The sequence below is a fragment of the Primulina tabacum genome, chromosome 3, assembly GCF_025594145.1.
Source record: "Primulina tabacum isolate GXHZ01 chromosome 3, ASM2559414v2, whole genome shotgun sequence".
Lineage (NCBI taxonomy): Eukaryota > Viridiplantae > Streptophyta > Magnoliopsida > Lamiales > Gesneriaceae > Primulina > Primulina tabacum.
The window spans coordinates 15,717,692-15,739,905 of NC_134552.1; the positions used below are offsets into that span (position 1 = coordinate 15,717,692).

Sequence of the window (22,214 nt, forward strand, 5' to 3'; positions counted from 1 at the left end):
TGATAAAAAAGCTTCTTAGTTGGCTCTCTGTTTTTTTTTTGAGTGGGAGGCTAGAGAATTTCAACTGCCTCACCTTCATTTGTAGGAATAAAGTCCTCTGGAAGCTTTAAATCATAACAGAAAAGAACGTCTCTCTTGAATCTATATCCATCGACGTCCATATAAGATACAGCTCCAACTGCTCTAGCTCTGAGTTCAGAAAATCAGACACAATTCATTAATTTATTCACCGAGATGATTATCATAATGATTCAAATGTAAGTTTTTGATTCTTTGTACAGCAAGATAATGAAATGAAAAGCTTACGTGCTGGATATGGATCTTGGTATCCCCGCTTCTTCTTTACATTCCTTTACTAGATTCTCCTCACAAGAGATTCCATGTGGCTGCATTTGTACGAATGTGTGTGACAATATGGAAAATAACAGTTTGGTAACTCACATTTTCTTGTGTATGCAAGTTGCAAAACCTTGCAATTGAAAATCATAATTATATTCATATTCTCTAAAATTATTAAGCATTATCCTTATAGGCAGCTAGATTACAACAAAAGCATCCAGAAAAAGAAAACAAAACGGAATTCTTGTTTTGGAGAAAAGTACTTCGTCCAGGTGTAACTATAATGGATCAAAAAATCAATTGCCAATTTTTACTTGCTGTTTCTCAACCCATTATTACTGAAACAAGATCTCATCGAAATTTGAGTGGTCATCTATACTTTGACTTAATTGTTGTATTACCATATCAATTTTTTCTTGGCATAAATTTTTATGATATTTACATATTCTTTTCTATTTTGGTGATCTTTATCTGGTTATTGTTTTTCTAAAATTTTGTTGCCACATATACATAAAAGTTCACATATACTTACACATATTGATAAACATATAAATAAAAGAAAATGTGCGTTTAAGTAAAAAAAATTAATTAATTATACGTTTCAATTGAAAATGCAAATTTTTAAGAAATTTTACATTCTCTTTATCCTTTTTTAATTCTTTATTCCATTACCTTCCCTTTTTCCTTAGTTGTTTTACTCTTTGTTCTTGCATTTTCCCTACTCCTACCCCTTTCAAGTTTTCGGTTTTTTATAAGTGATCGGTGGGTAAGTATAGTTTCGTAACACAAAAATACAAATATTAAATGAATGAAAATTTCCAATGACTGTATATCCAGCTGGTGTGTTAAATTGTACTGATCCCAAAGTAATTTTAAAATATAATTTTTAACCATGAAATAGAGAGGCCAATAAGTACCTGCCCTCCAGCAACCATATGGTCCAGCTTCCCCGGAAAAGTGGGTTTAGCTTTACTTCTCTTTGCTATCCATAGGTATTTCTCACCATCTCTTTCAACATAGCCATTCATATGCACTCCATAAGCCTAGCATAAAAATACATTATCCAAAGAAAAAAGCATCAGGAGCTGAGGTCTACTTAATGACATTTAAATAAAACAGTACTCAGAAAATGACGAACGCAAATTTTTTGGGTAATAAACAGAGATTGCTGGGTTTACATTTTGGAAGATGACATATTCATTGAATACAAAAATGCAGTAACCTAAATGAAACTCAAGCTTGCAATAACAAAAATTAAATATAGGATATTATACCACCTTTATTCCAAAGTATGGCGCTGCCGCACGCTCTAATGAGAAAAATTCTGGAGTCCCAAAAGAAGACATGACAGGATACAGCTGCAAATATTAGAATAAGCCAAAACATACAACAAAATGAAGATATATCATATATGTTTCTGCATATCCATACAGTAATAGCACATTCTAAATACCTCATTCCGAATTCCTGGTATAAGCTCTTCACCCAAACACTTGATCGTGTTGCCCACAGCTATTGTCCTATCCTCATATGTGCTCAACCTAGTATGTAATGACACATAGTATCCAAAATTGAGGCCATAAGAGGTGTCCTCTGGAAATATAAATGTTTCTTCAAATCTCCTCAAACAGTGAGCAAATCTGTATATGACATTGGAAGCCACCGTGTCATAGAAAATTAAAATATTGCTCACTTGAAACAATTTCCCATGACAAGAAAAGCTCATAGTCTAAATTGTTTCTGCAAACCTGTGATTAAAATTTAGAAGAGACGAGTTCTAAATTTTTATTTCACTGCTTTAGGCCAAATTCAAATGATTAATCATTTATAACTTAATCCATCAAAGGCAACATGATAATCTAATTTCAACACCAACAAAGCTATAAGCACAAGGATTTATCACTTGAAACTGTGACCTGAATTAATCAGCACAACAACGAACAGACTGTGTGAGAAGGCATTGTAAATACCCCTTTTTCTATATTATCTATCATTATTTTATAGCTGAACCGGAAACAGCTATTAGACATGTGAGGACTGAGGGGACACATTGCACATGCTGTATATCAGATTATCACCAAATCATGGTTATCTCCCATGAAACGAAAATTGAGCGCTTGAACATTAAGGCAATCACGACTTCAAACATAATAGGTTGTGAAATCCTAACAAAATTAAATCTTTAAGCTAATGCCGTAAATGGCAAATCATCTACTATGCTATTGGGGTAATTAATGGACATGCTAGATATTTTATGAACCGAACATTATCAATATGAATTCTTGAAGCTACATAAATTCTGTGGACACGTGAGTGCGTGTGTATAAGCGATTTTCTGAACCAACACAAAAATCGATAGCTCAATTGAAGATACAAATTGAGAAAAAAGAGATTGTTACCTGTTGTGAACATAACCGACAGTCTGTTGTTCTACAACAAAAGGGACGAATTCACTTTGCTTTTCCTGAAACGCACCCCACAAAAACATTAGAATATACAACGATACATAGAAGATGAAAAGATGTAGGGTTTGAGACCGAACAACATCGCGGTTGCAAAGGTTTACTTTCTGGAAGAAACCTTGGAGATGAGAAGAATCAGTTGTCTGGTGCGGTGGGGAGAATCGAAAGACGTCGTCCCAGGTGAAGGCACAGGCACTACTGTGGGGCTGATATGCAGAAAGTGGAGAAGAGCGAAGTGGGAATTTGAGCTTCGTTGTCGGGATTGTCAAGAAATGGAAGAAAGGACTACTGCTTCCCATTCTTCAACTGAACTTGTATATCAAATTCTAGCCTTTTCTTGGATCGGAAATCTATTTTTAGCAAACATTTTTGTAGTTTGAATCTTCTGCGATTGTTTGGTGAGTGAGTTTATTATTTCTGCCGAATAATGTTTTCATATATATATTTTTATTTGATATTTACTGAATCCAAACTGAAATAACAACACATTGCTTCTATAATATATCAGCTTAATAAGATGCATTTGCGAAATTGAAAACAAAAAATGAATTATTAGTCTTTCAACTATCGACAGAATATCGCAATGTCAATGTGGAAATACTACACTGCTCGAAAGCGAGGCTGGTTAAAATTTTAAAAATTATTGGCTTTATATGTCCAGCCTAACTTCTAGTTGGTCTCGATTCTGAACATAAACTTATTAGATGTGGACTGGGCCTAGATAATTAATAGACCCGACCCAAAAGCCCCGACTTTATGTCTCGTTATCACATTGCATCGGACCAATCTTTACCGGAGGATTCTACATTTTTGAGGTATGAAATTTAACCTAGTTGACGTTTATCATTTTCGCATCAAACGATATTATAAGCATTAGGAAATAATTGATTGAGAGGTGGAGAATTGTAATCTTCCGTTAATTTTTTGGTTATGGATTTTAAATTATATTCATATTCAAGTTTAAATACGACAGTATGATGCTTTGCATTGAAAACCATTTGAATTTGGTGTTTCGTATTTACATTGACTTGTGGGGCTTGGTTATGATCATTTTGTTTTGATTTGTTAGATTTCCGTGGATTTTATTCCTATCAAGATGCCTTCATTTATTTGGATGTTTTGTTTTAAGATATTTTTTATGTGAGTCCTTTTGTTAATGGATATACTGTCAAATGGGTTATGTAGTAAAGTATATTTTTCTTCTTTTAGGCTTGCATCAATGACTTTGGCTTATTAAGTAATTCTGAAGAAAATTTTATTGAGAAATTAACAAAGTGGGATGAGTTAATTTAGAAAGATAACTATTTCCATGAACCACTAGATAAATTCATAATGTTCGCTCAAATATGGTAATCTGGGCCCTATAAATCTTAACTGATGAGTTCTGTCTTCTGTAATGTATACATTTCAAAGCAAAGCTTCTCACATCTTGTACATAAGGAACACTGTCGTGTTGCTCTGTGGTTTATATGTTGTGCAGTAGATAATCACATATTGATGGTGGATTGTTGTTTCCTCATCAATGTACTTACCGTAAATTAAAACATTGGGTATTCGTTCTTTTGAAGTGTGGATTGTTTGCTGGATGCTGACCTGGAAAAGTTGAGGGTCAACGTCTTTATTTCTCAAAGGATAGGACAATATCATCTCTTTGTTGTTAGCTTATTAGGAAGTTTTATCTGTGGCCCTCCGCTGTATTTTGTGATGAAACACATGAAATTCTTCTAAATTTGATCCTTTCCATCTTCAGTATGTTGTCTTACTCATGGCTTCGACAAGAAATATACCACCTCCGCATGACAGGCATATTACACCAGCTCTAGAAATGACTCGTCGTGGTCTATTGCATGCTGTCTCCCACTCTGTGGAGCCACTTTCTCATGTTCTTGTAGATAAAAAAAATTGGTCGACCAGGATGCAGAAGTAGAACAACTTTCCGAAGATAGTCATAAATTGGCATGTAGTCACATGATAATCCTGTGATGTAGCGTTGAGAATGAGTCTCTTTCATCAGAAGCTAGATCTTAAATTAGGTTTTTATATTGTTTATAAATTTAAATTTGTTTTAATGATCAATGAATTAATTCCAGAAGCAGTTTTGAAAACCTTTACCCAAATAAATGTTTTAGAAAGGAATTGGATCATAGTTTATACGAACGAGAGTGGTTCATTGGTAATGATTTTGTTTGAAAAAAAATAGGGAGTTTTTGAAATTATTATAGGTTATAGTGAAAATAGTTGCATGTGTTATGATTGTGCGCAGCTGTAAAGTTGATTTTACTTAACTTGAGAGTGAATTGGGAACATTCTCATGTTTCAATATCTGTCTAATATTTGCTATGTTCAACTCTGCAGATGAAGGTTGTGTATTATGAAAAACACGGTGGTCCGGATGTTCTTCGAATAAAAGAGCGTCCAAAACCCACTGTTAAAATTTATGAAATTATGATACAAGTAGAAGCGATTGGACTAAACGTCTGTGACACTTGGCTCCGACAGGGTGCCCCTTTTCATCAGTATGGTTCCCGTGAAGGTATTGGATATGAGTGTTCGGGGAAAGTTACTGTTGTTGGCTCTAACACATGTGAATTTAAAGTGGGCATGATGAGGTGAGTATTATTTTATCAATGATCGAGTAGTTTATAGGTTTTTTGTTTATCACATTTAAATAATTAGGTTTATTGTGACTGCATTTTTGTTTTCTGTTTATACAGGTTTGTGCGAGTCTTCAATATGGGGGTGCATATGCAGAGTTTGTGGTGGTTCACGCATATGATGTTCTGCGAATTCCTTCAGGGGTTTCCCTTGTTCGAGCAGCAGCATTGCACGAAGCATCACGGTTAACTATTTTTGCTCTTTCAGTATTGAAAAATGTCACCCTTGACAACACAATCTTGGTATTTCCTCCTTTTTTTAAAATTTTTTTTGATATTTACACAATATCAAAACAATAAAAATGTTAATTTTGAGAGCGATTGCAGATACATGATACTGCAGGAGGAATTGACTTTATTGCTATTCAATATGTTAAGCATATTGGTTGTAAAGTATTTGCGGTGGCAGGTAGTATTGTTTATTATTTTCATTTTGATTTAATTTACCCTATCATATTGCGTTTTAACCATTCATGGGCTTAGGCATTTGATTATTTCTATGCACTTGATTGGAGAATTTGGTGTATTCGAGTTATCTATGATTAGGGAAAATAATATGGTAATCTACTGTCTCATTTTAACTTGTGTATGAATCCACTGAACTATCGCGCTAATGCTAGCAATATCACAAGATTGTTTTTTCTTAAGGCCATACCGGGCAAGTATGATAACTGAGTAGTGGGGACAATTCTCTTGTATGAATATGGAGATTTGGAATAGATGGACTTCAAGTTTTACATTAGAACATTGCCTTCTCAGAAAGTTAGGGATCGATGATTTCTATCTCTATAACCACTTGAGTTGACCTACTACTCATGTAATGGCTCAAAATGATAACTGATGTGTAATCTGTGATGTATTATATTGATTTTCTTGAAACACTTGATAGTCCAAAATGTTTTTGGCTTGACATGTAGTTAATGGCCTTGGAATCCTTATAGACCTCAATTTGACAAGTGTAGAGACTTATATGTTGAATTCTTAGTAACGAAAAATGAATATATAGTTGGTGCTTGTGTCGATCACAGAATGAACCTTCTAATATTGTCGTAGTTGCTATATTTGAACCTAAAATGAGTTAGATGATTGGCAAATTTTTCCCAGGTTTCTTATTGACCTACAGAAATGGTGTGCATTCTATGTTTATATGGTATTGTATTGATTGGAGCATATCTATGTTGTCACATTACATTTCACGCGATAATATGCTGATAGGAATAGCAGGATTCCTCAAAATTGAAAACTGAGGAAAAGTAGTTTATGCGTTTATACTTTGTAGATAAAAGTAGTTTATGAGTTTTTGGTAGATCTGTGGGGATTTTATTTTACTAACTTCAATGCTTGATTTAGTATGTCTGACGTGACCTCATTTTTTGTCACCGATGCCTTGAGTTATCTCGTGAGACCAATAATAGATTTTAAATCTAACTCAGTCATCCTTTTTCAGGAGTAGACATTATACTAGATGTCTGTGGAAGAGATCATTTTCAAAAGAACATGGATTGTCTGGCTAAAGGTGGGTCTCTTGTCATTTCAGGACATGAGATTGGGAGTCGGATGGATATTGACCTTTCCTTCCTCATGAAGAAGGCTATAAGTATCATAGGTAGAATCATTATCCAACAATTTTAGATGATTTTTTTTGTTTAATTTATTTCTTTTATTGTTATTATTGTTATGTTGTTCCATTTGATTAATGATTATTAATGGTACCTATGTTGGAAAATTTGATGCTTAATGAATGAAAATTAAGCAAATAAATCAATGTATTTAATTGGAAAAATTCGAAACGAAGAACGAAGCTTAATGAACGAATATTAAGTTCGGTGGTTCTGAAATAAACTCGCAACAAGTTCATCAAATGTTGAACGAACCTAAAACGAGTAGTCGGAACATGTAAGGGACGAAAATCGAAAAAAAAAAAGAAAAAAAAACTCGTCATGAACAGTAGGCGGCGCGCACCCACGCGCGGGTCTGCGCGCAAGTGCGCGCGCCTGACAGTGTCTGGCGCGCACATGCGCGCGGAGTGGCGCGCATGTGCGCGCGCCTGCCGAGTGCTCTCGGCAGGCGCTGCCGAGAGCTCTCGAAGATTGCCACAAACTCTAGCACATTGTGAGGGCAAATTCTTCTTAAGGACAAATTGTTCAACATTTGCCTCTACAAAGCCATTTTCATTGTTTTCTTCTTGTTTTCCCTCATATTTGAATACCCCATACAACAATCTTAAGAAGAATTTTGGATTTTGATCATTTGCAAGAAGAACATCAATGGCATCAACATCTACAACACCACATGCAACCATTGCACAAGGAGAGAAACCGGAGAAATTTTCTGGTGCGGATTTCAAGAGATGGCAACAAAAGATGCTTTTCTATCTCACAACCTTGAGTTTGTCAAGGTTCTTGAAGGAGGATCCTCCCACTGTTGCTGAAAACGAGACAGATACCAACATGAGGGCCGCTTTAGATGGTTGGAACCAAAGTGATTTCTTGTGTAAGAACTACATCCTCAATGGACTTGACAATGCATTGTACAATGTGTATTTGGCGCTGACAATCACAAACCCTCCTCCATGAAAGTAAACAACGATGGGTAATTTGGAGTTTGGAGGAGCGGTGGAGGGGCGATAGAGTCGAATGAAGGTTGCATTTGTTGGGTTGAGAGGTATGTCTCTGTAGAGGGTCTGGTCGGGATATGTAGGGACGCTTGGAATATCCGGCCTGGTGAGTGTACCGTCGGGGTTCGGGACTAGATTTAGGAATTTGTAGGCGTCTTTCATGGACGGAAGTGTCGGAGCAGTCTGTTGCTCAGAGGACATCGTTGTTTGTTTGAAAATTTGGAGCCAAAGGAGATGAAGAAGATTAAAGGTATACTTTGAAGCCATGGTCATCATATACAGAAGGTACGAGGTGAGTGTGGTGGTTGGCAGCTATTGGCCCCAATTTTCTCAACACTGTTTCACATTTCTCATATTATTTTAATAATTTTTATACTGGTACAAAATGGTGGTAACTTCCGTAACGAAATAATACTTTACCCATTACGTGTACAATTTGAACATTCCTTCACCACTTCTGACAAATCTATATATATATATATATATATATATGTAGTGTTATGGTCTATTTTTTAGGGCTAGACAGGTCGCGGTGTTTTGCGGATGACAAATCAAAACACGAGTCAAGCCCTTGTCTCGAGGTCATCATTGTTTTATTCTCCCACGGATACTAGGTTTGTATTTGATAAGTTGTAAATTATGAGTTTTTTTCTTTTTTTGCGAGCTTGGTCACCGATAAATTTGGCTGATTAATGAGGTGGGAATATTTTTTTTTTTTTCATTGTGACAATTTTAGAATAAATGAAGATAAGAACGATACTAATGGAAAGCCGAAATCTCCAAACGACACATTTCATCACTTTCTTGCCATTTCAAGAAATCAAGATTTATTTTTAAAAAAAAATTAATAATAAATCAATATTCTCGGCATGTATGGAAAATTAGTAACAAGTAAATCCGACACTGTGATTCGGCTGGCGACAGAGAATCTACTATTTAAGGAATTAACCTTATTAACATGGACACCATATTCTTCTTAAGCGTTTATCTTCAACCCTAGTCTGAAATCTGAACGCCTGATGTATTCAAGAATGGCCATTACCACTTCTCATAACCTCAAAATATATGTGTTTCCAACTCTCATCTTATGTTTGTTGTCGATGGTCAAATCCAGAATATTCCTCCCGCATAGTTTTGATCAAATTCTTGATTCCCTACCACAAATCAACAAAACCTCCAACACTGATATCTCGGAGAAAAATATAGCGACTCGGGGTTCCCAGTGTCGGGTGGCGGGTATTCAAGTGATCCAGTGGTTAAGATCAACAAGCGGGATACCAAAATATACCGTGATGATCACAAACATGTGCAAAACACATTGCATGATCGCGGATCTTCATCTTCATTGCGGTTGGTTTTCGTCGGCACGTTTAGTGAACCCTAAGTTGTTCAAACGAGTAGAGTACGATGATTGCCTGGTTAATGGTGGAGAGCCAATACCCTATGGTCATGTTATTGAGTTTCATTATGAAAACACATATCCGTTTTCCTTATCAATTGGCTTCTACACTTGCTTGTCTTCAATTGGTATTTAATTTATCATTTGACTTTGTGAATCGATCTGTTTGACTTGTTGATTAATGCAATAACTCTTTCAAGAAAAAAAGATTGATTTGTTCTTTTTATTCTATTTCTTACATAATCTGCTGCAATAAAGTAACTCTTTTTATTTTGCGTAGTGATATTTATATGTGAAACGATTAGATCTGATCCATATATAAAATAGAAAGTAATATTTACAAAATTAAATAGTAAGACCGATTCACAGTACTTTTATATTTTGTCTTATCAATTTTTGTACTTAAATATGTTGCCTTATTTTTAGTGAATCTCTCAATTATCCGGTTATATATTTATATATAGAAGCACATAGTATTGGTATTGGACTAAAGACAATTAATTTCTAGAACGTGTCTTAATTGTCTATAAGACTCGATGATATGCTAAAATAATTATTGAAATTACAAGTTGCAATTTTTATACTTGTAAGTACAATAAATTTTTTTTAATCTTATTTTATATCTGATGAAAAATTTATTTAATTCAACTTGTTACTCCGGCCTACCACGGTCCTTATTTTTAGGGATTAATTAGACGATATATATACTTTTCCGAAAGCATTTTGTAGCAGTTGGATTTGGCCAAATCAAGAGGTGGCAATATGCCTAATTGTCTACGTTAATTGAAACTTCAGGATAAGATAAACTGAAAATATAAAGCTAATCTACTTTTAATTTTTAAGCCTCAAAGTACACAACTTCTTTTTCAAATTAATGATACTAATTAAACCCACACATAAAAATATTAAAATATATATTTTAAAGTCAAAACTAAGGGGAAAAAAATGGTACGCGGGATGACCAAATCTTGTGTCACGGTTCAAAAAGGTAAATACCTAATTTGATTACTTACATAATATAATATTATTTGGGCAATGAGAAAAAGACATCAACATAATATATATATATATATATATATATATATATAAACACACACACACTTAACAAGCGATACTATTTTTTAAAAAACACACACACACACATTTTTTTTAAATATATATATATACATATATAGACATATACACACACGTTTTTTTTTAAAAAAAAATTGTATCACTTGAAAACTTAACAATCGGAAGAACGATAAATAATTAAGAAGTGTAATAACATATGTTCACACATGACGATATGGTGTCGGTTTGATGTGTTATTATTTTCTACACATATTTAAATACGACAAAATAAAGAGTTTGAGCAGCTAAAGAGACCTTGTGTTTGTGATTCAATGCTTATCTCAAATCATATGGTGCATATGAGAACGCTGTACATTATTAGGAGCCATCAAAAGTTATTTTTGCATTTTTGCTTCTTCTCTATCTTTTTTTTTTAAAGCTAAATAAAATATTGTTTTCATTGCAATAAACCAATGTAACGCTGATGTAGTACTGATATATAGTGTCAAATCAATATTTATAATGAAAAAACTAATATTATCAAAATTTAAAAAAATATAAGACATAACTTGTATTTATGAGTTTCATATTCAGCCGAAGTTCGTTCCCATAAATATAGCCATCCCTACCCCCCTTCATTTGAAGCTCCGAATTAAAAAGCACTCATCTTGAGAAATAAAATTAAAATTTGATAATATAATAAATTGAAATTACAAAATTATAAAACCAAAAACATAGTTTTCTTGTAAATAAATTATTGTTTTTTGAGATAATATTATTTTTGCTTTAAAAAAAAACATCTTATTAATTTCCCCTAAAACGGGAAAAACTTATCCAATCAAACAACAAGTAATCAGCTCTCTTACTCTCGCTGTCAATCACGCTTACGCTGCCACGCGCTACACCGCACCATCTCATGTTGCTTCGTCCGAATCTGGTCGATTCCTTCGTTGAAATTTCACCAAGAATATCTAACCCACCAATCCGGCTCGCCTATATACACAATACATTCACTGTTCTCTTCTAAACACAAAAGGACTTCTTTTTCAAATCCAACTGAATTAGAAAGAAGCGAAGCTTTGAAGTTTCTCGTGAAAAATGGTGCGCTGCAGCAACAATCTGGTGGGAATATTAAACATAGTCACCTTCTTTCTATCGATCCCAATCATAGCCGGTGGAATATGGCTCTCGAAGCAAGGCAGCACAGAGTGCGAGCGCTTTCTTGACAAGCCCGTGATCGCATTAGGAGTGTTCATTCTCCTGGTATCGATTGCGGGAATCGTGGGCTCTTGCTGCCGAATCTCTTGGCTGATGTGGGTTTATCTATTGGTCATGTTCTTGCTGATTGTTCTCTTGTTTTGCTTCACTATTTTCGCGTTCGTCGTGACGAATAAAGGCGCAGGAGAAGCTATTTCTGGGAAAGGATATAAAGAATATCGACTCGGGGATTATTCAAATTGGTTGCAGAAAAGGGTTAACAAGAATTGGGGAAAGATTAGCAGTTGCTTGGCTGATAGTAAGATTTGCCAGAGTCTTATTGAGGATGTGTCCACTCCAGTGGATGATTTTTACAGGAAGCACCTCTCTGCTCTTCAGGTATTCAAGATTTCACTCCGAAACTTTTATTATCATTTTTTTTTAAATAAAGTTGGAAACTTTTTTTACATGAGACCCTGCTAGAACCGATATATACGGTGTGCATGTTTGCTAGTTTATTTCTATACCCGGATTGCTCTTTCTTTTCTTTTTTTGGATCTGTTCTTGGGGACGGGAGGGTTTTTGACTTCATAGTCAGATCTTGGTATTTATTTTCCCTTTGTTTAATGCTTATTATGTTAAATAATTGTTCCAAGATTAATTTTGGTTGTTTTCGGTGGATCTTGCTGTTTTCTGTGGAGTGTGGGATCTTTTTTTACTGATTCTAGGAGCATAATATGCTTAGATCTTGATATTCATTCTGTTCCGAAGTTGGATATTGGGTTGTTTTTGTGAACTGGCATCGATTATTTCCGTGAACATAAGCTGGTGTTCTGTAAATTTTGAAATGATAGGTTTAGATATGATGTATTTCTGGTGGTTTATAAAAAAAATCAAATGGGGAAATTGGCCGGGGAGTATTTGATTTAAATATCAATTATTGGTGACCGTGGGTCCCAACATTAGCCAGTTTGACTCCGATGAAATAATTGGTGGCCAATGACCACTTGGTATAATAGCACTACGGCACGACCTTTCCCAAGTGTGGGAGAGATCAAGGGTTCTAAACACACAAACCCCCATCCCTTAGTCAAAAATAATAATAAAAAATTGTGCCACGTTTTTTAAAAGAACTACATTCGACCACTTTAAAAGGGATATAAATATTTTTTTTTAGTTGGGAGTGATAATTATTATACTTGGATCTCGAATGCGAGACATCATCCTAAATTTGAGATAGATGTAGTAGGGATATATTATTCTTGAATAAGCTTTCTTCCTTTACTCACCTTTCGTCCGTCTTTACTCTTTTCTACCAAACTCACCACCTTTTCGATGGATGGTCGCCATTATTTCTTCCAGTGTTGATACCATGGATTTTGTCTTCTTTGTGCATATGATATCAAGTTGACTTATATTGAAGCGGAACCCAGGGAGCCAAATTTGCATTTTTTAGAAAATTTGATGTAAATTTTAATATTTTTACTTCTGGGAAAGATATGTATGCCAAAATGGTAATATTGCATTTTGACAGTCCGGTTGCTGCAAGCCATCAAACGATTGTAACTTCCAATATGTTAGCCCAACGAACTGGAACAACAACAACTCCACATCATCTGGCAACCCTGACTGTGCTACCTGGAGCAACGACTCGAGTAAGTTGTGCTACGGTTGCCAATCGTGCAAGGCTGGGCTATTGGATAACATCAAGAATGAATGGAAAAAGGTGGCTGTTTTAAACATCATATTCCTCGTTTTCCTCATCATCGTGTACTCGGTTGGGTGCTGTGCATTCCGAAACAACCTGGAGGATAACTCGTGGAAGTGATGAATACCCTTGAACACTGCCTGAGTGTTCAGTTGGATTCTTGAATGTATAATGTGCAGTATATTGTTTTTATTTTTTGTTTTGGCCTTGATTTACAGACTTTTTTTTGTTAGATTTATGCTGTAATAATATTTTGTTTGGAATTTAATGTTTGTTAAATATTTATTCCACTCATTTCTGTCTTTGACTCGTGCACATTTTGGCTCATCAGCAGAATTTTCTTGCAGAGTTTCCATCTCTTTTTAGTTGATTTCTTTCTCTTATTTTATAATCATCAAAGCCTGTCGAGTTTATATAGACTTTTCCTCCAGCATGCTTGATGAAGATTAATGCGGATGCATGCGGCAGTTAAAACCGGTTTCATATGAAATTTTGCATTTTAAAACATTTTGTGGATATATGATTGCGAAGATTTCGAATTGTGTTTATGATTTCTGAAAAATATTCGTAGTGGGTATATTTTCCAAATATCGATTGTTTTTTTCGGTTTTTATTTTATTTTATTTTATTTTTTAGAAAAGAATTTATTCTGGTCACGTCTCCGAGGTATGAAAGCAAGACGAGACAGAGTTCAAAGAATGCAACATCTTCTGGTAAAGAATTTAGTCTGGTCACTTTTTTTTTTTTTTTTTTAGAATAATATCTGACTTGTTTTATAAATTATTATTCGTGGGTCTATATAATTTCTACCAGGAAGATGGCAAAAAAAAAGGACAAAGTTTTAATTTTGATATTAATTAATAATTAATGTAAATAAATAATAAAATCAATGAACACGTATGCAAAAGAAAACAATAATGTAACGTTAAATTTCGATAACTGAAAGAAAAAGTCAATTTCCTTGTTGGCCGTTGGATGCTGGAAAATCTCAATCGGGAAAATTCAATGTTTTGATTTGAGCCGACAGCAATATTAATTGGGTGTATCGAAGTGGGAAAAATAATTTATTTTCGAGAGTTTTGTAGAGTTTAAAATTTAACAGAAATTTCAAATATGTGCACGGACACGTACCCCGTTGAGGAAAAAATAATAATAATAAAAAGAAGATATATTTCCTACAAAATCAGATGATATACATATATATAATGACATCATAAGTAGGTGAAAGTGGCTTATAAGTTGTGGGTAAACAAGAAACCTGTGAATCTGCTCTTGCAACTCTCAATCACTAAATTCAATGAATCATCACCCGCTTTACATTTTCCATTCCCCCATAATTCAAAAAAAATAAAATTTTAAAAATCTTTTGTCGTTTAGAAAAAATCTATATATCGAGAATAATTTATACATACCTTTTTTTTTTTTTTTTTTTTTTGCTGTCAAAAAAGAGAGAGAGAGCATGTGAATACTACTTGCTCCGTCCTACTTATGATTTAGACTAGCTTAAGAAAACATGGTTTGTCTCTCTTTTCTTATTCACATGATCGAATAATCGAATTTTGAAGTTGGCTAAAAAATTACTCATAAACAACGTTGAACCTGGAGTTGTCCTATGGATGAATGATCATCTTCGTATTGTATAAATCATATCATAATATATATACAAGATGCTTAATCTGTTATATGATTTATTATTCTTAAGACAATGTCCTAAAGTTCATCCAATGATATATGCATGTATTTTTCGAGTTAGTTCATTTGAAACATCATATATTCAGTAATTTATATATTTTTTCATGTGAAATGTAACACATATATATTTTACTATGATAAAGCAAAATTTGAGGTATAGAACGCGAAATGTGAAGGTCAGTCCAGCTCTGAGAAACAATAGCAGCTGGAATAGGAGATTGTGAAAACGATAGTGGGGAAACTAAAAAATATTTGTATTCAATATTCATTAACTCTCACTCAACTTATTAATTATCTAAATTCTGTTATTAATATAAAAATTATTAATATTTCACAAATTTTTTCGCTTTTGGATCATAAACGTATAGGCTAAAAGTTCAGTAGTTTGGGATAATATAGAATCCGTTGTGAAATTGATCACTTTTGACCATTTACGAGTGTAATAAAAATTAGCATGGAGCATCGTCAATTGAAAATTTCAATTGTATGTATTATTATCATTATTATATATATATATATATATGTGTATATACTGAGAAGGTCCTTTAATTTCCTCATCTGCCGCCAGCCCATGTTACATACACTATGGCCACATATTAAATCCATGCAAGTGGACACGCACAGTTTCAGAAAATATTGAAAATAATAATATTATATTGTTATTTTGTGCTTATCAGAAAAAACATTGGTGACCGTCAATCTGTTGGCAAAGAGATGCACATTAATTATTCAGAGACGCGTCTCAATATATTGGCTTCCAACCGAATGATCGCCCCAAAAATTAATGAAAACGGTGGTACCATATTACGAAACCTTTTGTTCAAAGAAAACTCAAATCGGTCCTGACTCTAATGAAATTTAAATTTCAAATGGTGCAAAAATGCATGTACGTTGAAAGGGACGGAAATAATGAATGGAACAATAAGGTATTTAACTAATTTTAATTAAACCCAAACCTTGTTTTATGTTCATTTGGAGAATGATTAAAGAGCTCGAATCTTAACCATCATTAATGTATATAAATAACAGTACTGGTGTGGAAATAAATGTTTCAATCAGAACGTGTGCGAACGTCTCCCAAATTAAATAGCGCTGGAGGAAGAAGAAAGATAATAAAGCTTATATTTTCTCCTCCCATAATATATATATTGTTTTGCTCCTCTTCCTCTTAAGGAGTTCAGTTTCCCATACTTCCGATTGAAAAATAGTCCTTCAATTTGAACGAAGGGGAAGGTTTCTGCAGCTACTGATCAGACATGGCTGCACCCCTTTCTTCTTGGCCATGGGAAATCTTGGGTAAATATAAGGTATGTTAGCAACAAAAGGAAACCATTTGCGATCCTTTTTTTTTTTTTTTTTTGGTTTTTTAGACTCAACCCATGTGAAATTTCCAATTGTCTAATTAAAACATGTTCGGGGATTTTATTTTCTGGTGTTTGATATATTTGTTTTTGACAGTATGTGTTGTATGGGCTGTTTGCTGGGAAAGTCATGTATTCAAGATATCAGGAGGAGCCCTTGAAAGATTGTTGGTCCCTTCATATTTTCGTTTTATGTATGCTTAGAGTTATAATGTACCAATGTTGGACATCTTACAGCAATATGCTCTTTCTGACTCGGAATCGTTTGATTGTGAAGAAAGGGGTCGATTTTAAGCAGATTGATAAAGAATGGCATTGGTAATCTCTTCTTTCGATTCTTAACATTCTCTTTTTATTCTTCACGAGCAATAGAGTACATCTCCCAAGCGGCTCTCTAAAAGAGGCTGAAGAAACTACCAAAAATTTCTGCAGCAACTCTCTCTTTTTTAAATAATAAAATATATATATATATATAGAAGATAAAAGAAATCGTCTTTCATGGCTGAATCCAAACCTTAAAATTGTTCTGGTTTTCAGAGTTGAATTTTGAATATCATATATGTGAAATTTTTTTATCTTTTTTTAATAGATGATTATTTTGTATATTTAGAGAGGAACTGGAGCTTGTATTTCTGAACATAATAAAGTGTAGCAGGAAGAAACCTAGAGTAATATTTTTAAAAATATCTTGTCGGTATGAAAATTCTTATATTTCTAGGACAATCACTATGATCACACAACTTCTAAGAATATATATTTGGTTCCAACAATATTGTACGTGTTTGATTTTACAAAAAATTTCTTGGTTGAATCAGGGATAATTTTATCTTACTTCAAGCTATGGTGGCTACTTTGGTTATTTACATGTTTCCAATCTTTGAAACAATGCCTCTATGGAACAAGAGAGGCATCACTTCAGCCATAGCACTTCACGTAGCCATTTCGGAGCCCCTTTATTATACCATGCACAAATGCTTCCATGGAGATTATCTTTTCAATAATTACCATTATCTCCATCATTCATCTCCTGTGCCTCAAGCTCATACAGGTTAGACCATTTAAATTACGCAGCTTTATACCTCAAACTTTGTTACTTGATGGACTAATGTTTAGTTTAGTGTCTCGTTTCACGTTTGGTGTTTCTTGCAGCTGCACATGCCACTTTTTTGGAACATCTTCTATTGACTATCTTGATCGGGATACCGATAATCGGTTCATTCTTGATGGGTTGTGGATCTTTAAGCTCTATCTATGGCTATGTCTTGATCTTCGATTTGCTGAGATGCTTGGGTCACTCAAATGTGGAAATCATTCCTCATCAAATTTTTGAGGCTATCCCTTGTCTCAAATACGTCGTCTATACGCCTACGTAAGCGTTAAATAATTTGATTATCTGTGGTAAATCATATATTCTATATTTCAACATGAATTTAAGGTTCATTTGCAGTTGTAATTCTGATATGTTTTCCTTCTCACCACAGGTACCACAGCCTGCATCACGCAGAGATGCACACCAATTTTTGCCTTTTCATGCCTCTTTTTGATGCATTAGGAAATACTTTGAACAAGAAATCATGGGAGACACACAAGAGAAACCGTGTAGAGTCAGGTCGGCTGATTCAATATATATGACTAACAAATCGCTATTATTTTGTTAATTGTAGGATATTGTAATCCTAATTCCCAAGTTTTGCTTTTTGTGTAATTAGTAAACGTCGAAAAAAGTCGAACAAAAGAACATTTAATTGACATGATGAAATACATTGATCAGGAAACATGACAAGCGAGAAACTCAACTCCTTGTTTTTTAAAATCCAGGAAAAAATGTGAGAATTCCTGATTTCGTGTTTCTAGCCCATGTAGTAGACATGTCATCGGCTATGCACCCCCACTTTTGCAACCGAAATATTGCAGCTCTGCCTTACTACACCAGACTCTACTTGATACCCTTCTTGCCATTATCCTTTTTGGCTATGCTTATCATGTGGGCCAAGTCCAAGACGTTTTTGTACTCATTCTACGAGCTTAGGGGTCGGTTGCACCAATCATGGGTTGTTCCCAGATTTGGTTTTCAGGTTTGTAAATGAAATTTATTTTAGTATCGATCTTGAAAAGGTAGGAAATATTGAAGAATCCCTGTTTTTGTATATATAATTTTTATTTTGCAGTATTTCTTGCCATTTGCTGCAAAAGGCATCAATCAGCAGATTGAAGAGGCAATACTAAGGGCTAATAGATTGGGAGTTAAAGTTATTAGTCTTGCTGCTTTAAATAAGGTGTGCATTTGGAAAAAAACTGGGGTTTCATTAAATTATCTGTCATGTTTATTGCATTTTCTGTATTTAAAATCTCTATGCAGAATGAGGCTCTCAATGGAGGTGGAACACTATTCGTTGACAAGCAGCCAGATCTTAAGGTTCGAGTCGTCCACGGTAATACTTTAACAGCTGCAGTGATACTAAATGAGATCCCTGAGGATGTCACTGAGGTGTTTTTGACTGGAGCAACTTCAAAGCTCGGAAGGGCTATTGCCCTTTATCTTTGCAGAAAAGGAGTTCGAGTTCTTGTGAGAAGACATTAATACTTTGTGAAATTTCGATTGTATTTTTTTTAGATGTTATAATGATGTATGATTGTGCAGATGCTAACTCAATCAACCGAAAGATTTCGAAAAATTCAGAAAGAAGCACCAGCTGATTATCAAAAGTATCTAGTTCAAGTGACGAAGTACCAAGCAGCACAACATTGCAAGGTATTAGTTTTTCCACACCTTCAGAACAGAGATACAACAAGAACATGTTGTAAGCTTGACTGAGTGTTTGTGATTTTCTTGGTTTATGACAGACATGGATTGTTGGAAAGTGGATCACAGCAAGAGAGCAAAGGTTTGCCCCATCTGGAACTCATTTCCATCAATTTGTGGTACCACCCGTGCTTCAGTTCAGAAGAGACTGCAGTTATGGTGATCTGGCTGCTATGAAATTACCCAAAGACGTTGAAGGACTAGGATCTTGCGAGGTAAGCCACAAGTTGTCGATTTTCAATGCATAAACCACCCCTACTCGAAGTCCATAGTTCATCCCATGATGAACAGTGTCCAAATGTGTCACCAATTCAATTCTAGCATGCACTGAGTCTCAAGATTCTCGTTTTTTATGGTCATTTTGGCTGCAGTATACAATGGAACGAGGGGTCGTTCACGCCTGCCATGCCGGGGGAGTCGTGCATTCACTGGAAGGATGGACTCATCACGAAGTCGGGGCATTGGACGTTGACAGGATAGATGTAGTATGGAAAGCAGCATTGAAGCATGGGTTGAAGCCAGTGTCGAGCACCAGATGAAATATTGTTGAAGTACAAGATATATATTTATCCATTTATAATTATAATTATAATGAGCAGACAATATATTCATTTATACTACGCGCAATCTAACAGTGAAGCAAAAGTAAGATTTGATTGCCAACTCCAATCAATTCAATCAAGTAGGAGATTTCAAGAAAATGCATTGTATATATATGATTATTCGACTGTTAAAAAAAAAAATGGATGTGATTAATAATGCAGTGGTCGTATGATATAGTCCAGCCTTTGGGTTTTTTTTTTTATTATTATTATTATATTAACGTTCAATTACAAAATTTAAATCTACTTAATTATCACCTAATGTTTGAAGAAGAAATTTGGGGAAAATTGTTTGGAGGTGTTATTTTATTTTTGGAATTTAACAAATAATTAGACCAACCCCGTTTACCAATGTTAGAATTCAAATATTGGTAAGGATTCTTTTTTAAACTCCGCACGAATCGGAATTTTTGAGGCCGTGTTTCATACAATGAAACCTAGAAATCGATAGTATTGGTTATTGGAAAAGACAACGACGTCATAATAAGATTGAATGAGTGATTAATTCCTTGGCAAAAACTTATGTGAGACGGTCTCACGAGTCGTAGTTTGTGAGACGGATATCTTATTTTGGTCATACATGAAAAATATTATTTTTTATCTAATAATATTACTTTTTATCGTGAATATCGACATGATTGACTATCTCATAGATAAAGATTCATGAGACCATAAGATCTAGGCCTGGTTCGGTACGGTATACTGATTTTTTTTAATAATACCGTATACCGTACCGAAATTTTTCGGTACCGAAAAATGAATATCAATATCGTACCGAAATTTCGGTATACCATAAATTACATACCGTTCTTACCAAAAAAATTCGGTATACTGCAATTTCGATACGGTATCGGTATAATACCGTCTATACCGAAATTTTTTTTAAAAAATTTGTTAATCTCATCACAATCACAACAAAATAATTTTATCATAATAATTTTTCGGTATTTCGGTATATACCGAATTACCGAATATTTGAAAAACATATATCGTACCGAAATTTTCGGTATATCGTTAATATCGGTATACACGGTATATTTCGATATGATATACACAGTATACCGAAATTTCAATATTTTTTTCCAACCCCAGTAAGATCTACTCATTCCTTATTAATGGTATAAATACAGGCCATAAAGTCATAAAAAAGTTTGAAGAACATATGATCTAATCAATATATTTTTCAAGTTTTAATTAAAATAATTAAGTATAACAATATCATTTTTGTTGTGAATAGTAGAGAATATAGAGAAGAGAGAATGATTTTTTTTTTGTGTTTTATTCATCATTGGAGACCTCTATTTATAGAGTAGATTTACAGAACTTGAATAGGTAACAATATCAATAATCATCTATAATATCTTTTCTATAATACTCCCCCTTAGATGATTATCGACTCATTAAATCACTTCTAAGAGATGTGGGAGTTCAAATGCTGCCTCGTTAAAACCTTGTCAGTAAAAACCCAATGGAAAAATCTGAACGAAGGAAAAAGAGTACAACAATAGATAATTCCCCTGATCTCAATCATCTGAGATCCTTCAACTGATGCATCCCTATCTTGTGCACCAATTTCTTGAATGTTGAAGTTGGTAATGCCTTTGTAAATAAGTCAGCTACATTGTCGCTTGAGCGAATTTGATGGACGTCAATATCACCATTTTCTTGAAGCTCATGTGTATAGAAAAACTTTGGTGAAATATGCTTTGTTCTATCACCTTTGATGTAGCCTCCTTTTAACTGCGCAATGCAAGCGGTATTATCTTCGAATATTACTGTTGGGTCATCTTTGGCTGTTGGGAGTCCACATGATTCTTGAATATGTTGTGTCATAGATCTCAACCACACACACTCCCGACTTGCTTCATGCATTGCAATGATCTCAGAGTGATTTGAAGACGTCGCTGTTAAGGATTGTGTGGGGCCCTTAGCTCCTAATCGTTATTGCAATGCAATCTGATTAGAGTTAACTAATTACAGCGGAAAACGAGTTTAAAATTTCTTTACAATGAGCCCAAATCATTTCATTTGAATACTAAAAATAGTATTTCATCTCATGTCATAAATATGCCCACACGAAATCAAAAACCAATCACATATAAACAACTTATATCCTCGGGACATGCCCCGGTATATAGATACATATACATATATACTGGGAACAAAATATAAACCTCAACTCAAACTGTGACTCCCTCCAGAAGCACCCTCTCCGGTCTCCTGATATCCTGGAGTACCTGCCATTGTCCACGCACAAAGACAACAACAGCCCCCCTTGGGGGTGAGCAAAGCTCCGTATGGAACAACCATCATATATACCACAGATA

The 22,214-nt window shown here is 34.4% G+C and overlaps 3 protein-coding genes and 1 long non-coding RNA gene across 5 annotated transcripts; 3 read left to right on the forward strand and 1 right to left on the reverse strand.

The window, feature by feature from the left end:
- Positions 1-45: 45 nt before the first annotated feature.
- Positions 46-3,246, reverse strand: LOC142540770 (nudix hydrolase 20, chloroplastic-like). The gene is made up of 7 exons (XM_075647149.1): positions 2,882-3,246; positions 2,739-2,803; positions 1,793-1,979; positions 1,617-1,697; positions 1,257-1,382; positions 307-386; positions 46-189 (listed from the first exon to the last, which is right to left on the reverse strand). The coding sequence occupies exons 1-7, from the start codon at positions 3,098-3,100 to the stop codon at positions 51-53; spliced, it is 897 nt and encodes a 298-aa protein (XP_075503264.1). The 5' UTR covers positions 3,101-3,246; the 3' UTR covers positions 46-50.
- A 116-nt stretch (positions 3,247-3,362) lies between these two features.
- On the forward strand, positions 3,363-5,865 carry LOC142540771 (uncharacterized). 2 transcript variants are annotated; one of them, XR_012819153.1, is made up of 3 exons: positions 3,363-3,507; positions 4,404-5,410; positions 5,516-5,865. It is a non-coding gene; the product is annotated as an uncharacterized LOC142540771 (long non-coding RNA). The 2 variants fall into 2 exon arrangements; XR_012819152.1 differs by lacking the exon at positions 3,363-3,507 and having other exon boundaries at positions 4,396-5,410.
- Positions 5,866-11,504: 5,639 nt separating this feature from the next.
- LOC142540772 (tetraspanin-8-like) lies at positions 11,505-13,744 on the forward strand. Its single transcript, XM_075647150.1, has 2 exons — positions 11,505-12,120; positions 13,256-13,744. The coding sequence occupies exons 1-2, from the start codon at positions 11,623-11,625 to the stop codon at positions 13,547-13,549; spliced, it is 792 nt and encodes a 263-aa protein (XP_075503265.1). The 5' UTR covers positions 11,505-11,622; the 3' UTR covers positions 13,550-13,744.
- A 2,422-nt stretch (positions 13,745-16,166) lies between these two features.
- LOC142540773 (very-long-chain aldehyde decarbonylase CER3-like) lies at positions 16,167-19,948 on the forward strand. Its single transcript, XM_075647151.1, has 11 exons — positions 16,167-16,428; positions 16,580-16,800; positions 17,298-17,530; positions 17,632-17,851; positions 17,964-18,091; positions 18,301-18,557; positions 18,651-18,758; positions 18,842-19,048; positions 19,124-19,234; positions 19,327-19,500; positions 19,657-19,948. The coding sequence occupies exons 1-11, from the start codon at positions 16,378-16,380 to the stop codon at positions 19,822-19,824; spliced, it is 1,878 nt and encodes a 625-aa protein (XP_075503266.1). The 5' UTR covers positions 16,167-16,377; the 3' UTR covers positions 19,825-19,948.
- The last annotated feature ends 2,266 nt before the right edge of the window (positions 19,949-22,214 follow it).

Coding starts and splice junctions, on each gene's coding strand:
- LOC142540770 (XM_075647149.1), bottom strand. CDS start 3,100: ATGGGAAGCAGTAGTCCTTTCTTCCATTTCTTGACAATCCCGACAACG. Junction 2,804..2,881: donor ACCTTTGCAACCGCGATGTT/GTTCGGTCTCAA, acceptor GGTGCGTTTCAG/GAAAAGCAAAGTGAATTCGT. Junction 1,698..1,792: donor TACCAGGAATTCGGAATGAG/GTATTTAGAATG, acceptor TAATATTTGCAG/CTGTATCCTGTCATGTCTTC.
- LOC142540772 (XM_075647150.1), top strand. CDS start 11,623: ATGGTGCGCTGCAGCAACAATCTGGTGGGAATATTAAACATAGTCACC. Junction 12,121..13,255: donor AGCACCTCTCTGCTCTTCAG/GTATTCAAGATT, acceptor GCATTTTGACAG/TCCGGTTGCTGCAAGCCATC.
- LOC142540773 (XM_075647151.1), top strand. CDS start 16,378: ATGGCTGCACCCCTTTCTTCTTGGCCATGGGAAATCTTGGGTAAATAT. Junction 18,558..18,650: donor TTCCCAGATTTGGTTTTCAG/GTTTGTAAATGA, acceptor TTTATTTTGCAG/TATTTCTTGCCATTTGCTGC. Junction 19,501..19,656: donor AAGGACTAGGATCTTGCGAG/GTAAGCCACAAG, acceptor TTTTGGCTGCAG/TATACAATGGAACGAGGGGT.